Source organism: Schistocerca gregaria, chromosome 3 (assembly GCF_023897955.1).
Source record: "Schistocerca gregaria isolate iqSchGreg1 chromosome 3, iqSchGreg1.2, whole genome shotgun sequence".
NCBI lineage: Eukaryota > Metazoa > Arthropoda > Insecta > Orthoptera > Acrididae > Schistocerca > Schistocerca gregaria.
The window spans coordinates 109,652,264-109,670,516 of record NC_064922.1 but is presented as its reverse complement, the minus strand read 5'-3'; the positions used below and the strand labels follow the sequence as shown (position 1 = coordinate 109,670,516).

Sequence of the window (18,253 nt, the reverse complement as noted above, 5' to 3'; positions counted from 1 at the left end):
TCGCAAACACGCAGAAGTGCACTCGACTAATGTCTGAAGTAGTGCTGGAGTGAATTCACACCATGAATCCTGCAGGGCCGTCTATAAATTCGTAAGAGTACGAGGGATGCAGATCTCTACTGAACAACGCATTGCAAGGCATTCCAGATGTGCACAATAATATTCGTGTCTGGGGAGTTTGGTGGGCATCGTAAGTGTTTTTACTCATAAGAGTGATACTGGAACCACTCTGTAGCAATTCTGGACGTGTGTGGTATCGCATTGTCCTGCTGGAATTACTAAAATCCGTCGGAATGCACAATTGACATGAATGGATGCAGGTGATCAGACAGGACGACTATGTACGTGTCACATGTCAGAGTCGTATCTAGATATATCAGCGGTCCCGTATCACTCCAACTGCACACGCCCCACACCATTCAGAGCCTCCACCAGCTTGAACAGTCCCCTGCTGACATGCAGGGTCCATGAATTCATGAGGTTGTCTCCGTACCCATACACGTCCATCCGCTCGATAGAATTTGAGACTCGTCCGACCAGGCAACACGTTCCCTATCATCAACAGTCCAATGTCGGTGTTGACGAGACAAGGTGAGCCGTAAAGCTTTGTGTTGTGCAGTGATGAAGAGCACACGATTGGGCCTTCGGTTTCGAAAGCCCATATTGATGATGTTTCGTTGAATGGTTCGCACACTGATACCTGATGACGACCCAGCACTATAATCTGCAGCACTCCTGTTAAGCTAGAGACGATTCTCTGCAGTCGTCGTTGGTCCCGTTCTTGCACGATCTTTTTCCGGCCGCAGCGATGTCGGTGATATGATGTTTTAGCGGATTCCTGATATTTACAGTACGTTTTTGAAGTGGTCGCAGGTTCGAATCCTGCCTTGGGCATGGATGTGTGTGATGTCCTTAAATTAGTTAGGTTTAAGTATTTCTAAGTTCTAGGGAACTGATGACCTCAGCAGTTAAATCACATAGTGCTCAGAGCATTTTGAACAGTTTTCGCCATCGCTCCTGCGTCGACTATAGCACCACGTTCAACTCACTTAAATCTTGATAACCTGCCATTGTAGCAGCAGTAACCGTTCTAAGAACTGCGCGAAACATCTGTTGTAATACACTCCTGGAAATGGAAAAAAGAACACATTGACACCGGTGTGTCAGACCGACCATACTTGCTCCGGACACTGCGAGAGGGCTGTACAAGCAATGATCACACGCACGGCACAGCGGACACACCAGGAACCACTGTGTTGGCCGTCGAATGGCGCTAGCTGCGCAGCATTTGTGCACCGCCGCCGTCAGTGTCAGCCAGTTTGCCGTGGCATACGGAGCTCCATCGCAGTCTTTAACACTGGTAGCATGCCGCGACAGCGTGGACGTGAACCGTATGTGCAGTTGACGGACTTTGAGCGAGGGCGTATAGTGGGCATGCGGGAGGCCGGGTGGACGTACCGCCGAATTGCTCAACACCTGGGGCGTCAGGTCTCCACAGTACATCGATGTTGTCGCCAGTGGTCGGCGGAAGGTGCACGTGCCCGTCGACCTGGGACCGGACCGCAGCGACGCACGGATGCACGCCAAGACCGTAGGATCCTACGCAGTGCCGTAGGGGACCGCTCCGCCACTTCCCAGTAAATTAGGGACACTGTTGCTCCTGGGGTATCGGCGAGGACCATTCGCAACCGTCTCCATGAAGCTGGGCTACGGTCCCGCACACCGTTAGGCTGTCTTCCGCTCACGCCCCAACATCGTGCAGCCCGCCTCCAGTGGTGTCGCGACAGGCGTGAATGGAGGGACGAATGGAGACGTGTCGTCTTCAGCGATGAGAGTCGCTTCTGCCTTGGTGCCAATGATGGTCGTATGCGTGTTTGGCGCCGTGCAGGTGAGCCCCACAATCAGGACTGCATACGACCGAGGCACACAGGGCCAACACCCGGCATCATGGTGTGGGGAGCGATCTCCTACACTGGCCGTACACCTCTGGTGATCGTCGAGGAGACACTGAATAGTGCACGGTACATCCAAACCGTCATCGAACCCATCGTTCTACCATTCCTAGACCGGCAATGGAACTTGCTGTTCCAACAGGACAATGCACGTCCGCATGTATCCCGTGCCACCCAACGTGCTCTAGAAGGTGTAAGTCAACTACCCTGGCCAGCAAGATCTCCGGATCTGTCCCCCATTGAGCATGTTTGGGACTGGATGAAGCGTCGTCTCACGCGGTCTGCACGTCCAGCACGAACGCTGGTCCAACTGAGGCGCCAGGTGGAAATGGCATGGCAAGCCGTTCCACAGGACTACATCCAGCGTCTCTACGATCGTCTCCATGGGAGAATAGCAGCCTGCATTGCTGCGAAAGGTGGATATACACTATACCAGTGCCGACATTGTGCATGCTCTGTTGCCTGTGTCTATGTGCCTGTGGTTCTGTCAGTGTGATCATGTGATGTATCTGACCCCAGGAATGTGTCAATAAAGTTTCCCCTTCCTGGGACAATGAATTCACGGTGTTCTTATTTCAATTTCCAGGAGTGTATATAGGCATTCCCGATCGCAGCGCCTTATTCTCCCTGTTTACATATCTCTGTATTTGAATATGCATGATTATACCAGTTTCATTAGTGCTTCAGGGTAGTTCCGTCATAATTGTTAGTTTTCAGTTAAATCATTACTAATTGGACATTATCAAAGTACGGTGTTCAGTAAATAAATACCAAATGGTCTCACTTTTGATCGATATTCTGAATAATATAACTTGCCGCTTAGAACCACAGGAAGTGGAACAGTAATTTACAGAGACTGCGACGGCACTGATACTTCTTTTCCGAAAGACATAATCTTTGAGGGTTTATAGGCAAAACAGGTAGAAAGAATACTCTCTGAGACATTTCGAGGATGGATTGCCTTAATCTCCGGAAAACTGGGATGGAAAAGCACAGCGAGTTATACTGTACGCCACTTATACCATCTTCAACATCTACATCTACACTCATACTACACAAGCCACATGACGGTGTGTGGTGGAGAGTACCTTGAGTACCTCTATCGGTTCTCCATTCTATTCCAGTCTCGTATTGTTCGTGGAAAGAAAGATTGTTGGAATGCTTCTGTGTGGCCTATAATCTCTCTTATTTTATCCTCATGGTCTCTCTGCCACCGCGGCCGGCCGTGACAGGTCAGGGGTTTAGGCACAACATTCCCCCACAGCATGAGATCTGATAGGTATCAGCATTTCTCATCGAGTGAATATTATTAATGCTAATTTTTAACTAAATTCGTAACATTTATCTCCTCTATATAATTATACCGCTGAGATAGGTAAAAGGACCTTAGATGGTCCGTAGGAAACCCTTTAAGGTAATAAATAATGACAGTGGCCCATCAATCACACATAAAAAAGTTAGTGCCGCAAGACACACAGCGGTGCGGCTTGAGGCCAAACGAAAAATACAAAGATGGGAAAGTTTCATTACAGTCAGACATAGCCCACGACGACGATGATGGAGGCAGCCATCGAACCTTGGAATCTGATCTGAATTTATAGTGGTAAGTTAACTCAGAACATCTTATCTATCTGATATAACATTTTGCTGAAGTGCCCTAATATTCGCAACTGCCGGATCAAATGCTATCTGCGTGTCATTTGTGGAACAGATAACCTGTTGTACAATCTTTTTGCTCAAGAAACCGGTGAGTCTAGCGATAATCTTAACAACCTTCCGCTACACTAGTTCATCTAATGACATAAGATTCTAGTAAGGAAATTGCAATCACCGTGCCCACATATTATTAGTATTTCAGTTACTGTGTTAGGTATAATTGTTAGTTCTTTACGATGACTTCTGGTTTTGAAGTTCTGTAAGTGTTTCAAAGCAATAAAACAAGCCGTTGTATTGTCCATGGATGTCTTCCACACTTAAACTTATTAGATAACATTAATGTCCAGAGTTTTATCCATGTCCGCGTGAGGTAGCCGCGCGGCCGAGGGCGCCTTGTCACGGTCCGCGTGGCTGCCCCGGTCCGAGGTTCGGGTCCTTGCTCGTGCGTGCGTGTGTGTGTGTTGTCCTTAGCGTAAGTTAATTTAAGGGGGGTAGGACGTCAAACGGGCCGACTTGGAGCAGGGGAGACACCACTGAACATTTTAATTTCCACTTTCTGTACTTTTACAAATAAATTCATAAAACTTTGTCAGCATGACCAGGAAGGATTCAGAATTCACACTCTTAAGAGTAGAAATTCGAAAACATAAGAAATAAATTTTTTTACATGTGAAATTTCTTCATTTTTTTCACTTACTAATGGCAGCACTTGTTGCTGTAGGTACACTTTTCTTCATAAGTAAGAGAGATTCTCTGATGAATTTTTCAGAGCCTACAAACCATACTTAAAGGTGTATGAAACTCTAAAATTTTGCAAATCTATTAAAAACTGTGGTAAAACTTGAGGTAACTAACTATAAAATTTGTGTTTTTTCTAAACATGAAGTTTAAAATATAACAGTTCATTCATTTTTCATAAATTAAATAAATTCTAGAGTTTCATACATCTGTAAGTATGGTATGTATGCTGTGCAAAGTTCATCGAAGAATCTCTCTAACGTATGAAGGAAAATGTACCTGTAGCAACAAATGCAGCCATTAGAAAGTGAAAAAATGATGAAATGGCTCAAAAAAATGGTTCAAATGGCTCTGAGCACTATGCGACTTAACTTCTGAGGTCATCAGTCACCTAGAACTTTGAACTAATTAAACCTAACTAACCTAAGGACATCACACACATCCATGCCCGAGGCAGGATTCGAACCTGTGACCGTAGCGGTTACGCGGTTCCACACTGAAGCGCCTAGAACCGCAAGGCCACACCTGCCGGCAATGATGAAATTTCGCACGTAAAAATAATTGTTTCATTATGTTTTCGAACTTCCACTGCAATGGGTGTGAATCCAGAATCCTTCCTGGTGATGCTGACAAAGTCTGATGAATTTATTTGTAAAAGTATAGAGACTGGAAATTAATATGTCCTGTGATGCCTCTCCTGCTCCAAGTCGGCCCGTTTGACGTCCTACTCCTCTTAAGTTAGATTAAGTAGTGGTTAAGCTTAGGGACCGATGACGTCAACAGTTTGCTCCGATAAGACCTTACCACAAATTTCCAATTTTCTCCACGTGATCGGTATTTTACAGTGGACTACTTTAACTATGTCTCATTCGAGTCACGTAAAATGTTCAGCAGTTTTATTGTTTGAAGTCCACATATTCTCTAATTAGCTGATGCAGTATTTTAGTGTGAAAATCATGTCACGTGGTTTATAATCTGATTTTTGTAAGAAGACAATATGAACTACAATTCCGACGACAGGCTGATCAGTTGGACGCAACATACGTAGTTGCTAAAAAATTGTGTCTTAGAGAGACTTGGTGGCGAAACGAGTATTCGTAGCTATGAAACATTGTAAATAATCTTTTGCAGTGGTTTATTGGCTATGACGTACAAAGTTGCCAGCAGTTATTACATTCTATGTGGTTTTTAAATCGTTATTGTGTTGTGCATCCAGGAACTATCAAAAACAGAAAGATACGCAAATGAGTTCGTTCTTTTGATGCGTTGTTAGTGCTTCAGATTCTGCGTTAAGTTCTGCAGCAGTTTTGTCATTTCCAGTGGAAATAGGGGGTTGTTAGCCCCATGGAATCTGTAAACATTAAACACGAAACTAATATCCAAACGAACTGGCGTGTACCGTGACAGAACGTGGTAAAACTCACCACCACGTAATAATTCATCAGGACTCATTCTTTCTACCTCGTGCTTCTCCGCGTAGTTAATACCATGTACCGGTATGAAATGAGCGTTTTTTTGTGAAAATGAAACACTAATTTTAAATTGAAAAGTAAAAACATTTTATTCAAAGTACTGACCACTGCTTTCTATACATCTCGACCACATTTCTGGCAATTTGCGGACGCCACGCGAATAGAAATGTTCGTCGTTTGCAGCAAACCAGACACCCAATTTTGGACTTCTTCGTAGGAATCGAAGTGTTCCTCAGCCAATGCATGTCCCATTGATGAAAACGAATGGTAGTCGGAAGGGGCCAAGACTGGTGGATACGGCGGGTGGGGTAGCAGCTCCCAGCCAAGTGTTTTGATTGTATCCTGAACCTGTGTTTCTTTGTGTGCAGGTGCATTGTCGTGTAAAAAAAAATATTTTGCATCTCTTCTGGCCCATTCTGGTCTTTTTTCGATCAATGCATATTTCAAATTGACCATTTGTTGTCTGTAGCGATTAGTATTCACAGTTTCACCGGGTTTTAGAAGCTCATGATACACCACATCTTTCTGATCCCACCAAACACAGAGAATTTTCTTCTTGCTGAATCGATCTGGTTTTGCAGTCGGCGTTGATGGTTTTCCCGGATTAACCAATGATTTTTGCCGTTTAGGATTCTTTAAATAAATCATTTTTTCAACGCCAGTAACAATTCGATGCAAAATTGATTTTCTTTCAGGTCTTTGAGGCAAAATTTGACAAATGGTTTCTCGATTTTCCATCTGTCTTTCATTCAATTCATGTGGTACCCGTTTTCCACACTTTTGGATCTTTCCCGTAGCTTTCAAACTGTCAGAAATTGTTTTGTTGTGCAACATTGAGCATTGCTGCTACTAGCTTCTGACTCAAAGTATCACTTTTATCCAATATTGCTTGCAATTCGGCGTCTTCGAACTTTTTTGGTGGTCACCCACGTTCTTCATTTCTTACATCAAAATCATTATTTCTGAAGCGTTGAAACCATCTTTTGCATGTTGCTTCTGATAGAGCATGTTCACCATATGCCTCGACAAGCATTCGATGCGCCTCTGCAGCACTTTTTTTTTCAAATGAAAACAAAAAAATAATACTTTCCGCAAATCATCACTTTTTGGTACAAAGTTCGACATTGTTAACACGATGAAAGCATATGATGTTGTTTGTTCCATGACTTGACGTATACTAAAATATCTTTGACAGATGTCATACCAACCAAACAAAAAAAATTAAGGCTCGTTCACAACAAATGTTCCCTGTCGACACATTCGTATATTAACGCTCATTTCATACCGGTACACCTGGGTATCTCCTCTCGTATGTCGTATTTACATTTTTCTGCGTATGCATACGTAGATAGAATCTGCAGACGACTCATGTTTTCTGAGAGAAGGAGCCAGTTTCAGTCATATAAAGGTAACTAAAATAAAAACGTAAAATTAATTGGCCGGTATTGAACAAGTTACGTTGAGGAGAAGTTCAACGAATTCCGTGATCGATCGCACCGTCCAGTATCTCAAAAAAATGGTTCTGAGCACTATGGGACTTAACTTCTAAGGTCAACAGTCCCCTAGAACGTAGAACTACTTAAACCTAACTATCTAAGGCCATCACACACATCCATGCGCGAGGCAGGATTCGAACCTGCGATTGTAGCGGTCGCGCGGTTCCAAAATGTAGCTCCTAGAACCGTTCGGCCACCCTAGCCGGCTCCCGCATCGCACCATCACTGTTCAGTCACTTTAACAACGGAGGAAATTGATTCAAGACAAATATTCCGAAAAGCGCTCAGTAAGACAGGCACACGTTTTTATTTTCTATTGATGATACACAAGGCAGAATGAGAGTACGTACTCTGATCGGGTCTGTTGTGATGTACGTCACTTGGTGGCCCCTCTTAGCGAGTTCCAGGACGATAACTCTCAGGGGCAACACGTGACTGATGGCGGGGAACGGCGACGCGGCCAGGATCTTGGCACACTCTGACCCTCCTACCGCCAACAGTAAGATCACCAAGACGGCACCATTCATTGTGGAATGCCTGCGAAGAGAAAATAAGACACACGTTAGACATTCCCCAGCGTTTCAGGCCGAAAATACTTCCGTACAGCCACTTTTCCCCCTCACACATTTACATCCGCTTTGTATGTCTAGTAAGCAGCAGCAAGTTATTTCACATTGTTACATACCGAAAGAAAGAAATGTAAATACGTCTCACTAAGCTTTTTCAATGAAATGGGACCCTTTCTCAGGGTTTCATATGTCGTGCACACTAATACCTTACGACTGAGCTGACTGGATAATATTGACGGTGGCATACTGTGATAGGTATAGGTCAGGGACTATGGACCACATAGTACATCAAATAATGTACTAAAGTTAGCGTCCGTTGCTTTACAACCGAAACGGAGGCACCTTTTTTTTTCTTTCTTAATGGTCCTCGGTATATTCTGTCTTGCATAGATAATTTCGTTAGCAAATCATTATATTCACTCACTGTGACGCAATTGATAGTGGTGTATGCTATTTTTCAGTGATTCACTGGCGACAGGAAGGTTTCGTAGAATTAATGGCAACCTGCAAAATTTGAACATAGATACACATGTATACAGAGTAGTCCATTGACAGTGACCGGGCCAAATATCTAACGACATAAGCTTCAAACGAAACAACTACAAAGAACGGTACTTGTCTAGCTTGAAGGGGGAAACCAGAAGGCGCTATCGTTGTCCCGCCAGATGGCGCTGCCATAGGTCAAACGGATATCAACTGCGTTTTCTTTTAAAAATAGCAACCCACATTTTTATTACATATTCGTGTAGAATGTAAAGAAATATGAATGTTTTAGTTGGACCGCTTTTTTCGCTTTGTGATAGATGGCGCTGTAAGAGTCACAAACGTACAAGTAGGTGGTATCACGTAACATTCCGCCAATGCGGACGGTATTTGCTTCGTAATACATTACCCGTGTTACAATGGACCGTTTAACAATTGTGGAAAAAGTCGACATCACGTTGATGTATTACTGTTGTGATCAAAATGCCCAACGGGCGTGTGCTATGTATGCTGCTCGATACCTTGGACGACATCATCCAAGTGCCCGGACCGTTCGCCGGATAGTTACGTTATTTAAGGAAACCGGAAGTGTTCAGCCACATGTGAAACGTCAACTACGACCTGCATCAAATGATGATGCCCAACTAGGTGTTTTGGATGCTATCGCGGCTAATCCGCACATCAGTAGCAGACAAATTGCGCGAGAATCCGGAATCTCAAAAACGCCGGTGTTGAGAATGCTACATCGGCATCGATTGCACCCGTGCCATATTTCTATGTACCAGGAATTGCATGGCGACGACTTTGAACGTCGTGTACAGCTGTGACACTGAGCACAAGAGAAATTACGGGATGATGACAGATTTTTTGCACGCGTTCTATTTAGCGACGAAGCGTTATTCAGCAACAGCGGTAACGTAAACCTGCATAATAAGCACAATTGGGCAACGGAACCTTGGCGGGTTAATGCATGGTGCGGCATTATGGGAGGAAGGATAATAGGCCCCCAATATTATCGATGGCAACTAAGTGGTGCAATGTATGCTGATTTCCTACGTAACGTTCTACCGATGTTACTACAAGATGTATCACTGTATGACAGAATGACGATGTACTTCCAACATGATGGAAATCCGGCACATAGCTCGCGTGCGGTTGAAGCGGTACTGAATAACATATTTCATCACAGGTGGATTGGTCGTCGAAGCACCATACCATGCCGGCACGTTCTCCGGATCTGACGTCCCCAGATTTCTTACTATGGGGAAAGTTGAAGGATATTTGCAATCGTGATCCACTGACAACGGCTGACAACAGGCGTCGGTGCATTTTCAATGCTCGTGCGAATATTACGGAATTCGAACTACTCGCTGTTGAGAGGAATGTCGTTACACATATTGCCAAATGCAGTGAGGTTGACGGACATCATTTTGAGTATTTATTGCATTAATGTGGCATTTACAGGTAATCACGCTGTAATAGCATGCGTCCTCAGAAATGATAAGTTCACAAAGGTACATGTATCACATTGGAAGAACCGAAATAAAATGTTCAAACGTACCTATGTTCTGTATTTTAATTTAAAAAACCAAGTGTTTGTCTAAAATTATGAGCCATATGTTTGTGATTATTTCAGCGCCATCCATTACAAAACGGAAAAAAGTGGTCCAACTAAAACATTCATATTTCTTTGCGTATTGCACGAATATTTAATAAAAAATGGGGGTTCCTATTTAAAAAAAAGGCAGTTGATCTCTGTTTGACCTATGGCAGCGCTATCTATCGGACGAACCATAGCGCCATCTGGTTCCCCCCTTCAAGCTAGACAAGTTTCGTTCTTTGTAGTTTTTTCGTTTGACACTTATTTCGTGAGATACTTGACCCGGTCACGATTAATGGACCACCCTGTATAGAGTGGTGCTGTGAAAAACGTAAGGAGGAAAGAAACTTCTGCATGATGTGTAACCGCCGAACAGCATATCTCGATGAACTTCTACAGTGTAGAAAAGAAGGCAGTTGAGAGATATACGCAATGAGATTAACATAAGTGATACTTTTATTCAAACATTGTACTTGCACCCTAGTCATCGCTGTTTATGGTTGTCCGCCGGAACATGGTTCTTGATACAGTCTGTTATCACCAAGGACTGCAACGCTGGAGACTGCAACGTGCTTTGATGCGGGCCGCAACATTGGCAAGGAGTTCTTGTGGTAAGGCATTCCATTCCCGCACCAGGGCGTTTGGCAACACTACTGGACAGTCGTTAGTGTATACGGACGTGGTGGGGTGTGTCCCCTCAGCGCATCCCAAATGTTCTCGATTGGATCTAAGTCAGTCCATTCGCCGAATATCCCCCCGTTCCTCCGCCTGCACCGATCGATACGGTCGCGTATTGTCATCCATAAAAATAAGTCAGGACCGAATGCACCGCTGAAAACACGCCAAGGGGAAAGGAGTAGTGTGTCGGAATAATGCTGACCGGTGAATGTACCGCGTTCAGAGATTGGAGGTCAGTAAGCCAATGCAGCATTACGTCTCCCTTCACCATAACAACAGGACCACCAAAACGATCGTATTCCACAAGAGCGAGAAGTGGGAACCTCTTAAAGGAACCCAGAAAAATTGTCCGTCGGACCTTCATAAAGCGCTATGACTTCATTATAAATATTGCCATTGAATAAAAATATCATTTCTGTTCGTCTCATAGCGTATTTCTTTCATCTACCTTCTTTACTACAGCGTTCTAACGACTGATCCTAGTTTCATTCAAGTGTGTTACTTGGCAGAAGTATTTTTGTCCGTAAGTTTTGCACAGCGTTGTATATTGTCCACCATCACCTTATATGGTACACATAAGTAGGATAATTTGGGTACGTCTTTTAACAACCCTACCACAACAAAGGTCAAAATTTAATAATGATTGTGGTGTTGCTCACGCTGCTAAATACTGCATTTTCGGGCAACAACAAAGTTATTAAGTGGCAGGTGTCATTAGAGCACAGTTAATAAAGTCATTTCATGTAATAATGAATAAACCTGGCACTCATCTTTTCGTGTTTCCCACGCTGGTCTCGTTGTAAAATCATGGCTCAATCGTCGAAAATCTAGGGGATGATTCCAAGCTCGGATACAAAGAGGCCTAGGTTTTATTCTGCGATATTCAAAAGTTTTATAGATGTGTTCCACAAACCATTCTTGAAGATTACACTTTTGCAGGACAATGGTGATGTAAAACATTAATCAGCACTCCGAATTTAAGTTACACTTCTTTTTTATTTCTTTTGCTGCAATATCACGTAACTCACAAAACGTACTTGAAAACATCTTCCTCACTGTTAAAGTTCACATTTTATAAGCTGACTACAATATACGTCTTTCCAACATGACGTCCAAGACTTGACTGACTCTCTAACAAACTAACTAATAATCGCTTACGCGCCCAAAAATCAGTCACAAGTACGTCAAAGATCATAGTGACAAAAGAAAGAATACACATAAGAATAATAGCATTGCAATATTAACATATCGATGTATCATAGTTCCTCTACATTAATGAAATCAAATCTGAATGTTGTCTCAGAAATATGTTAACTACTTTACAGAAACACAGTAGACTATTGCTGGTATCGAGAGGTTGAATTGAGGTGCCGTAATGTTTACGCAATTCAAGTACCATTACAGTCTGTTGCTCGATGCCGTTCGGGTAATGTTTTGGAACAAGTCAGATTTTTATCTACCACTGCAGTTTTTCCTTTGCACTGCTGCTTGGACCAAGCACGTATCCCAACAATCTTCATCTGCTTCTGGTAACACAGTTCCGTAGACTTCTTCCATTTTCTACTTTGTCTGTCCACATAATCCTGAATATCCTGCAATTGTCTCACATTAAAAATGTTTCCAGATCATATATCCCGCTAATTGAGAAACTTCACACACATTACTATTCAGTAATCTGGGATTCTCACACTGACATCCCAGAGTACCCACTCCCTCATGGGATTACGTATTGACGACAGGAACGTGTCTGAAATGAACAGCTGCATAAAGCCAATATAAAATTATGTTTCGGGAGTACAGTGAGCACCTCAGTGGGTGTAATATTATTTTGTCTTCCGGAGTGGCCGTGCGGTTCTAGGCGCTACAATCTGGAACCGAGCGAGCGCTACGGTCGCAGGTTCGAATCCTGCCTCGGGCATGGATGTGTGTGATGTCCTTAGGTTAGTTAGGTTTAATTAGTTCTGAGTTACGTCGCATAGTGGTCAGAGCCATTTGAACCAATTTTTTTGTAATATTATTTTCCTTGTTTTTTACCATTTTAATTTATTTAGGTAAGTTACCCTTACGTGTTGACTGATATTCATTAGCCATAGATACCCCTGTGATGGATTCTATTTCTGCGTGCCGATTTCCACCATTCTACAAGATCTAGTATCCATTGTGTATGACTAAGAAGCTGATGCATGTGGTTTCAGTTACCACAAGCGATATCTCAACTTTTTGAAGGCATGTTTGTCATGTAATCTGAAGATAGATTAAGAAAATCAACTCTATTACCTGCTTCACAATCAAAAGAGAAGTGGATGCTTATATTCTTTTGGCTGACAGTGGGAAAAATAAGTTGGACATCACCCTACATGTCCGCAACAATTATGAAGAATGTATGATCAACATCAAAATTGTAGACTGTTTGTGTGGATGGATATCGTTCAAGGTTAACTTGGTAACTGAGATATATTTATGTGATATTCCACTAATTCTGGCTTCCGTCGATACCCCCTTGACCTGTTCCTTTACTCTATCATTAAAAGAGAATCAGTTCCAGAAGGTGACGAACTCAGTAGGCTTTGTTGGATTTTACCTTATATTTAAATAGATGTTGATAATCTTACATTTGTTTTGTTTGACTCTTCATTCATACAATTGCGTAATATTTTATATGCACATTGGACCGTCACTTTTACCATCATATTTCTTCCTTTCAGCGATTTCGTTTAAGTGTAGACATTCTTTACACAGTGGATTCGTTCTGAAGGTCAATGAATTGGCGTTATCTCTAGCGTAAGGCAAGTATAGATAAGGACATATATTTTGCATATCGATGTGTCGTGTGTTCTAATAACATCTGCACCCACGAGTCGTTTCTACTCGTTGAAGTCAGACACTGGCCCAGTCGGGGTTAGGTCCAGATCAGCCTGGAGTGCTCTCTCATAAATTGACTGTGTGCTCACTTCTATATTTAATGCGATTGAATAACCTTCCCTGCTCTTGTGTAAGAAATGTCACCTCCAGTACTTGACACAGGGGACTGAATTTCCTACGATTTTCCTCGAAATGAAACATTGTTTTTGAAAAGCGCAGCTTGATGTAGGATATACGTTACAGTACGTATTATGTGGATAACAGTACTAAAATGATTACTATTGCATAATGTCACTTGACTTTGTTAATTATTTACAGAATTCAGTACTGTGTGCAGACCTCACCGATTGCAAACAAATGTTGCACGGAAACTTTCTGATCGCCCTTTATAGTTACACAAATATAAAATCAGTCGTATCTCCTTTAGGATGGCCTGTGTATATGTTACCGTGAATGACCGAAATTGGAGAAAGTCGACTTTCACCGGTGAATGTCAACAGATACCAAATACGTCGGTGAAAGATCGAATATTTCATTACATTGTTGTACATTCTTACCCTCTCCGGTGTGTGTCGACAATCACAGATATGCTCTGGTGGAGGTACAAAACAGAAGAGTCGAAAAACAAACAACTGGCACTCTCCTGCTAAATCCTTTGTTCTGCTCGGAGTCAATCAGCTCTGTCAGCCTTATGCAAGGTTTGATAACGCGAGCAACGTTTTCTTGATTTTTTTTCCGATAACCTAATTTATACTGAATGGATACTGCGGTAAATCGTCATCTTTTTCATGAAAAGTTAAATGCATTAACTGCAGGTAAACGAGGAGACAATTGTTCTTATTTTTCTCAAGAAAAGTTTTCTAAAATACTTTCTGAAGTGGTTTCTGCTAAAATTAAACGCATCACGCCTTTGGATTACAGATGGTTAAAACTTTTTGATGTTTTAAAAATTAATGATGAAGAGAAGTTAATTGCACCATTAAAACCGGGGAAAACGAACATACAGTATTATGTTACCAATGAAGAATTGTACAGTATACTATATGACACTCACATCAGAATAGGCCATAGAGGAAGAACACGTATGCTCAAGGAGTTGCAAGTTAAATACAAAAATATTACATATGAAGTTGTAATGTTGTATTTAAATTTATGCAAACAGTGTCAAATGAAATGCAGTGCACCTAATAAAAGTATTGTGAAGCCAGTGGTTAGTTCTGAATTAAACTCAAGATGTCAAGTTGATCTGATAGATCTGCAGTCAAACAGAGATGACGAATAAAAGTTCATAATGGTGTATCAAGATCATTTAACTAAATTTGTCCAGCTACTACTTTTGAAAACTAAAAGAGCTGAAGAAGTAGCACATCACGTTCTTTCAATATTTTTAACATTTGGTGCACCAGCAATATTGCAATCAGATAATGGTAGAGAATTTAGTAATGAAGTCATATCCAAAATATGCACTATGTGGAAAGATGTTAAAATAGTTCATCTAAATCTACATTTATACTATGCAAGTCACCCAACGGTGTGTGGCGGAGGGTCCTTTACGTGCAACTGTCATTACCTCCCTTTCCTGTTCCAGTCGCGTATGGTTCGCGGGAAGAACGACTGCCGGAAAGCCTCCGTGCGCGCTCGAATCTCTCTAATTTTACATTCGTGATCTTTTCGGGATTTATAAGTGGGGGGAAGCAATATATTCGATACCTCATCCAGAAACCCACCCTCTCGAAACCTGGGCAGCAAGCTAAACCGCGATGCAGAGTGCCTCTCTTGCAGAGTCTACCACTTGATTTTGCTAAACATCTCCGTAACGTTGTCACGCTTACCTAATAACCCTGTGACGAAACGCGATGATCTTCTTTGGATCTTCTCTATCTCCTCTGTCAACCCTACCTGGTACGGTGGTGGTTAGTGTTTAACGTCCCGTCGACAACGAGGTCATTAGAGACGGTACCTGGTACGGATCCCACACTGATGAGCAATACTCAAGTATAGGTCGAACGAGTGTTTTGTAAGCCACCTCCTTTGTTGATGGACTACATTTTCTAAGGACCCTCCCAATGAATCTCAACCTGGCACCCGCCTTACCAACAATTAATTTTATATGATCATTCCACTTCAAATCGTTCCGGACGCATACTCCCAGATATTTTACAGAAGTAACTGCTACCAATGTTTGTCCCGCTATCATATAATCATACAATAAAGGATCCTTTTTTTCTATGTATTCGCAATACATTACATTTGTCTATGTTAAGGGCCAGTTGCCACTACTTGCACTAAGTGCCTATCCGCTGCAGATCTTCCTGCATTTCGCTGCAGTTTCCTAATGCTGCAACTTCTCTGTATACTACAGCATCATCCGCGAAAAGCCGCATGGAACTTCCGACACTATCAGCCTCGTCACAGTCAAACACAAGGCTCAGTTGAAAGGGCCAATCAGGATATACAGAATATGCTAACTTCATGGATGAACGATAACGATATACATGAATGGTCAGGTGGTTTATCCTTTGTTCAATCTGCCAAGAACACTACATACCACGAAGGAATACGAAAAATTCCTAATGAAGCCATATTTGGCGTTAAAGCAAAAAGAGGCATAGCATCGTCTTTTTTGCCTTGCGAACAAATAGCAGATATTGAAACTGCTGAACAGCTCGAAGAAATTGCCAATACTTCTGAAACCGAAGAACAGCTTAAAGAACCTGTTAATGCTTATAAAAAAATTTGAGGGTGGTCATACCGAAAACCATATTCCAAAGAAAAATATTGAAGAGGACCTACAACCTACAACGTCTTCACATCAAGTTCTGTCTGAAAAACACGAGTTGATTTATACAAAGAGAGCGGCCGCGAAAGAAAATCTTCTACTGCAACCAATAAAGATGTTAAGAACCTCACAAAAACAATTTCCTCCTGCTCAAATTGGACATAATGTACGAATACAAGTCCCTGATGTTGACCGTGGTCGTACAGATAGCCGAAATGTGTTAGCGGTTGTTGTTGGAAAAGAAGACTCCGACTTCTATAAACTGGCAAATGAAAATGGTACCCTCAAAAAGCTTTACACACGTTATCAGTTCGTAATTTCTAAAGAAAAGTTACTTTCCATAGATGAGAATTTTTTCTCCAGAAATGTCACTGAGAGAAGCAGCTGCAGCTAAGCGGGGAACAAGGCTATACACGCTGTCATTGCAAAAGGAAGTGTTCCACAGATAAACGCAGTTGTGAAAGCAAGGGACTCTTGTGCAACTGAAACTGTCATAATAGTTCAAGTTGTTACAATAAATAAGATTTGAATCACATAAGTAAGTAATTTTTATAACTATTATATTCTTTTCTCATGTAGAATGTACTGTGTATTGTAAATTTTTGGTCATTCCTTTCAGAAAGAGAGGCGAAAAAGTTACGTCACCCTTGTGCCGTTTTATAGCGACTGAATTACGGAGAAGAAAATATAAATCTCCAAAACGTTAAACACCATTCGCTATTAGTGCATGGTGAATGTCAACATTTACCGGTGTTAAGTCAGAAATAAGGGTATTTAGCAAATATTGCGGACATACAATAAGCTATTATGTGAATGTTGACATTCTCCAGATTTCGATGTTTCACTGTAACATGTACACAAACCGCACTGACCCACTCACGGTAGGTGAAACATTGAGCTATATCCGACTGCAGAGACCATGTAGGTTTACGCAAATGTTTGTTAGTAAGGAATTCTTGTGGTGAAATGGATGTTGAGACAATGTTTCAAATCAAAGAAACACAGAGAATTCAAGTCGCGAATCTGGTGCTGAACTGTTTTTCAACAGTTAAATGTAATGTAAAAGTCACGCCAGAGACAGAGGCGGAATCTGGAAGTAAGCCAGTGTGTCGCAAGTGGCTCAGGTCGCCGACACATTAAGGCAGCGCATTTTGCAGAAAGGAGACTGCAACTGAAAGGTAAAGAAAGCGAGACAGGCATTTTCGTTAGCTTGTGAGACATGTTGTAGGAAAATCTATTTCCTTCACAAGAGCACATATCGAGAAAATGACACAGCACTTAATAGTCTGTAAAGGAAAACAGCAGAATAAGGTGGACACATGCGGTCATTACGAACCAAGCGTTGCATCATAGCCTCAAACTAGCTCCAGGTTTCTTTAGACTTTGAATGTTGCTGCAGTCAGTTGACAGTTGTGGCTGGAGAGAGAATATCACAGTTACAGGTAGTCTGCGTAAACCAGTTACGCTGGCCCTTGAAGCATCGTGTATGTGGTTGGTGATAATCCCTTCAGCATCAGCTACAGCCTGAAGATGGTGCATTGAAGCGCCGAAATTGGGAGCTGTACAATAAATGACATCATAAGGACGGCTGTAGGTGTTTCATTTTCTCACAAACAACAATCTGAATGACTTAATACACGTCGATGGAACAGACGAACTGCAAGAATATGAGATGGTAAGTTTTTTCTTTGAGTGTTTTTTTTTCTCCAGAGAAATCGAATGTACATAAAACAATTTACTCTGCAGTGCTGAGGAGTTGGGGGAGATGACGACATTGTCGCTGAAGAATTTTCGCTCTACCGGAGACTTATGTGCCTTTATTGTACAGAGGAAGAGCATTCCCTCCCGCGGCAGCTTGTTCAAAATGGAACTTGATGAGTTTGCAGTCAAAGGGTGTCTTTAATTGGAAAGCCCTTCTGTTTTAGTGATAATAAACTCCCGCAATTTTCTCGAAAACTAGGGGCCCTC

The 18,253-nt window shown here is 42.1% G+C and overlaps 1 protein-coding gene across 1 annotated transcript in view; it reads right to left on the bottom strand.

Moving 5' to 3' along the window:
• Window positions 1-18,253, bottom strand: part of LOC126355270 (UDP-glucosyltransferase 2-like) — a 45,038-nt gene that overhangs the window by 19,836 nt on the left and 6,949 nt on the right. Inside the window, exon 2 of the mRNA XM_050005558.1 lies at window positions 7,665-7,851. Coding sequence (XP_049861515.1) covers window positions 7,665-7,841 — 177 coding nt within the window. The 5' untranslated portion in view covers window positions 7,842-7,851. The remainder of the gene's footprint in view (window positions 1-7,664; window positions 7,852-18,253) is intronic.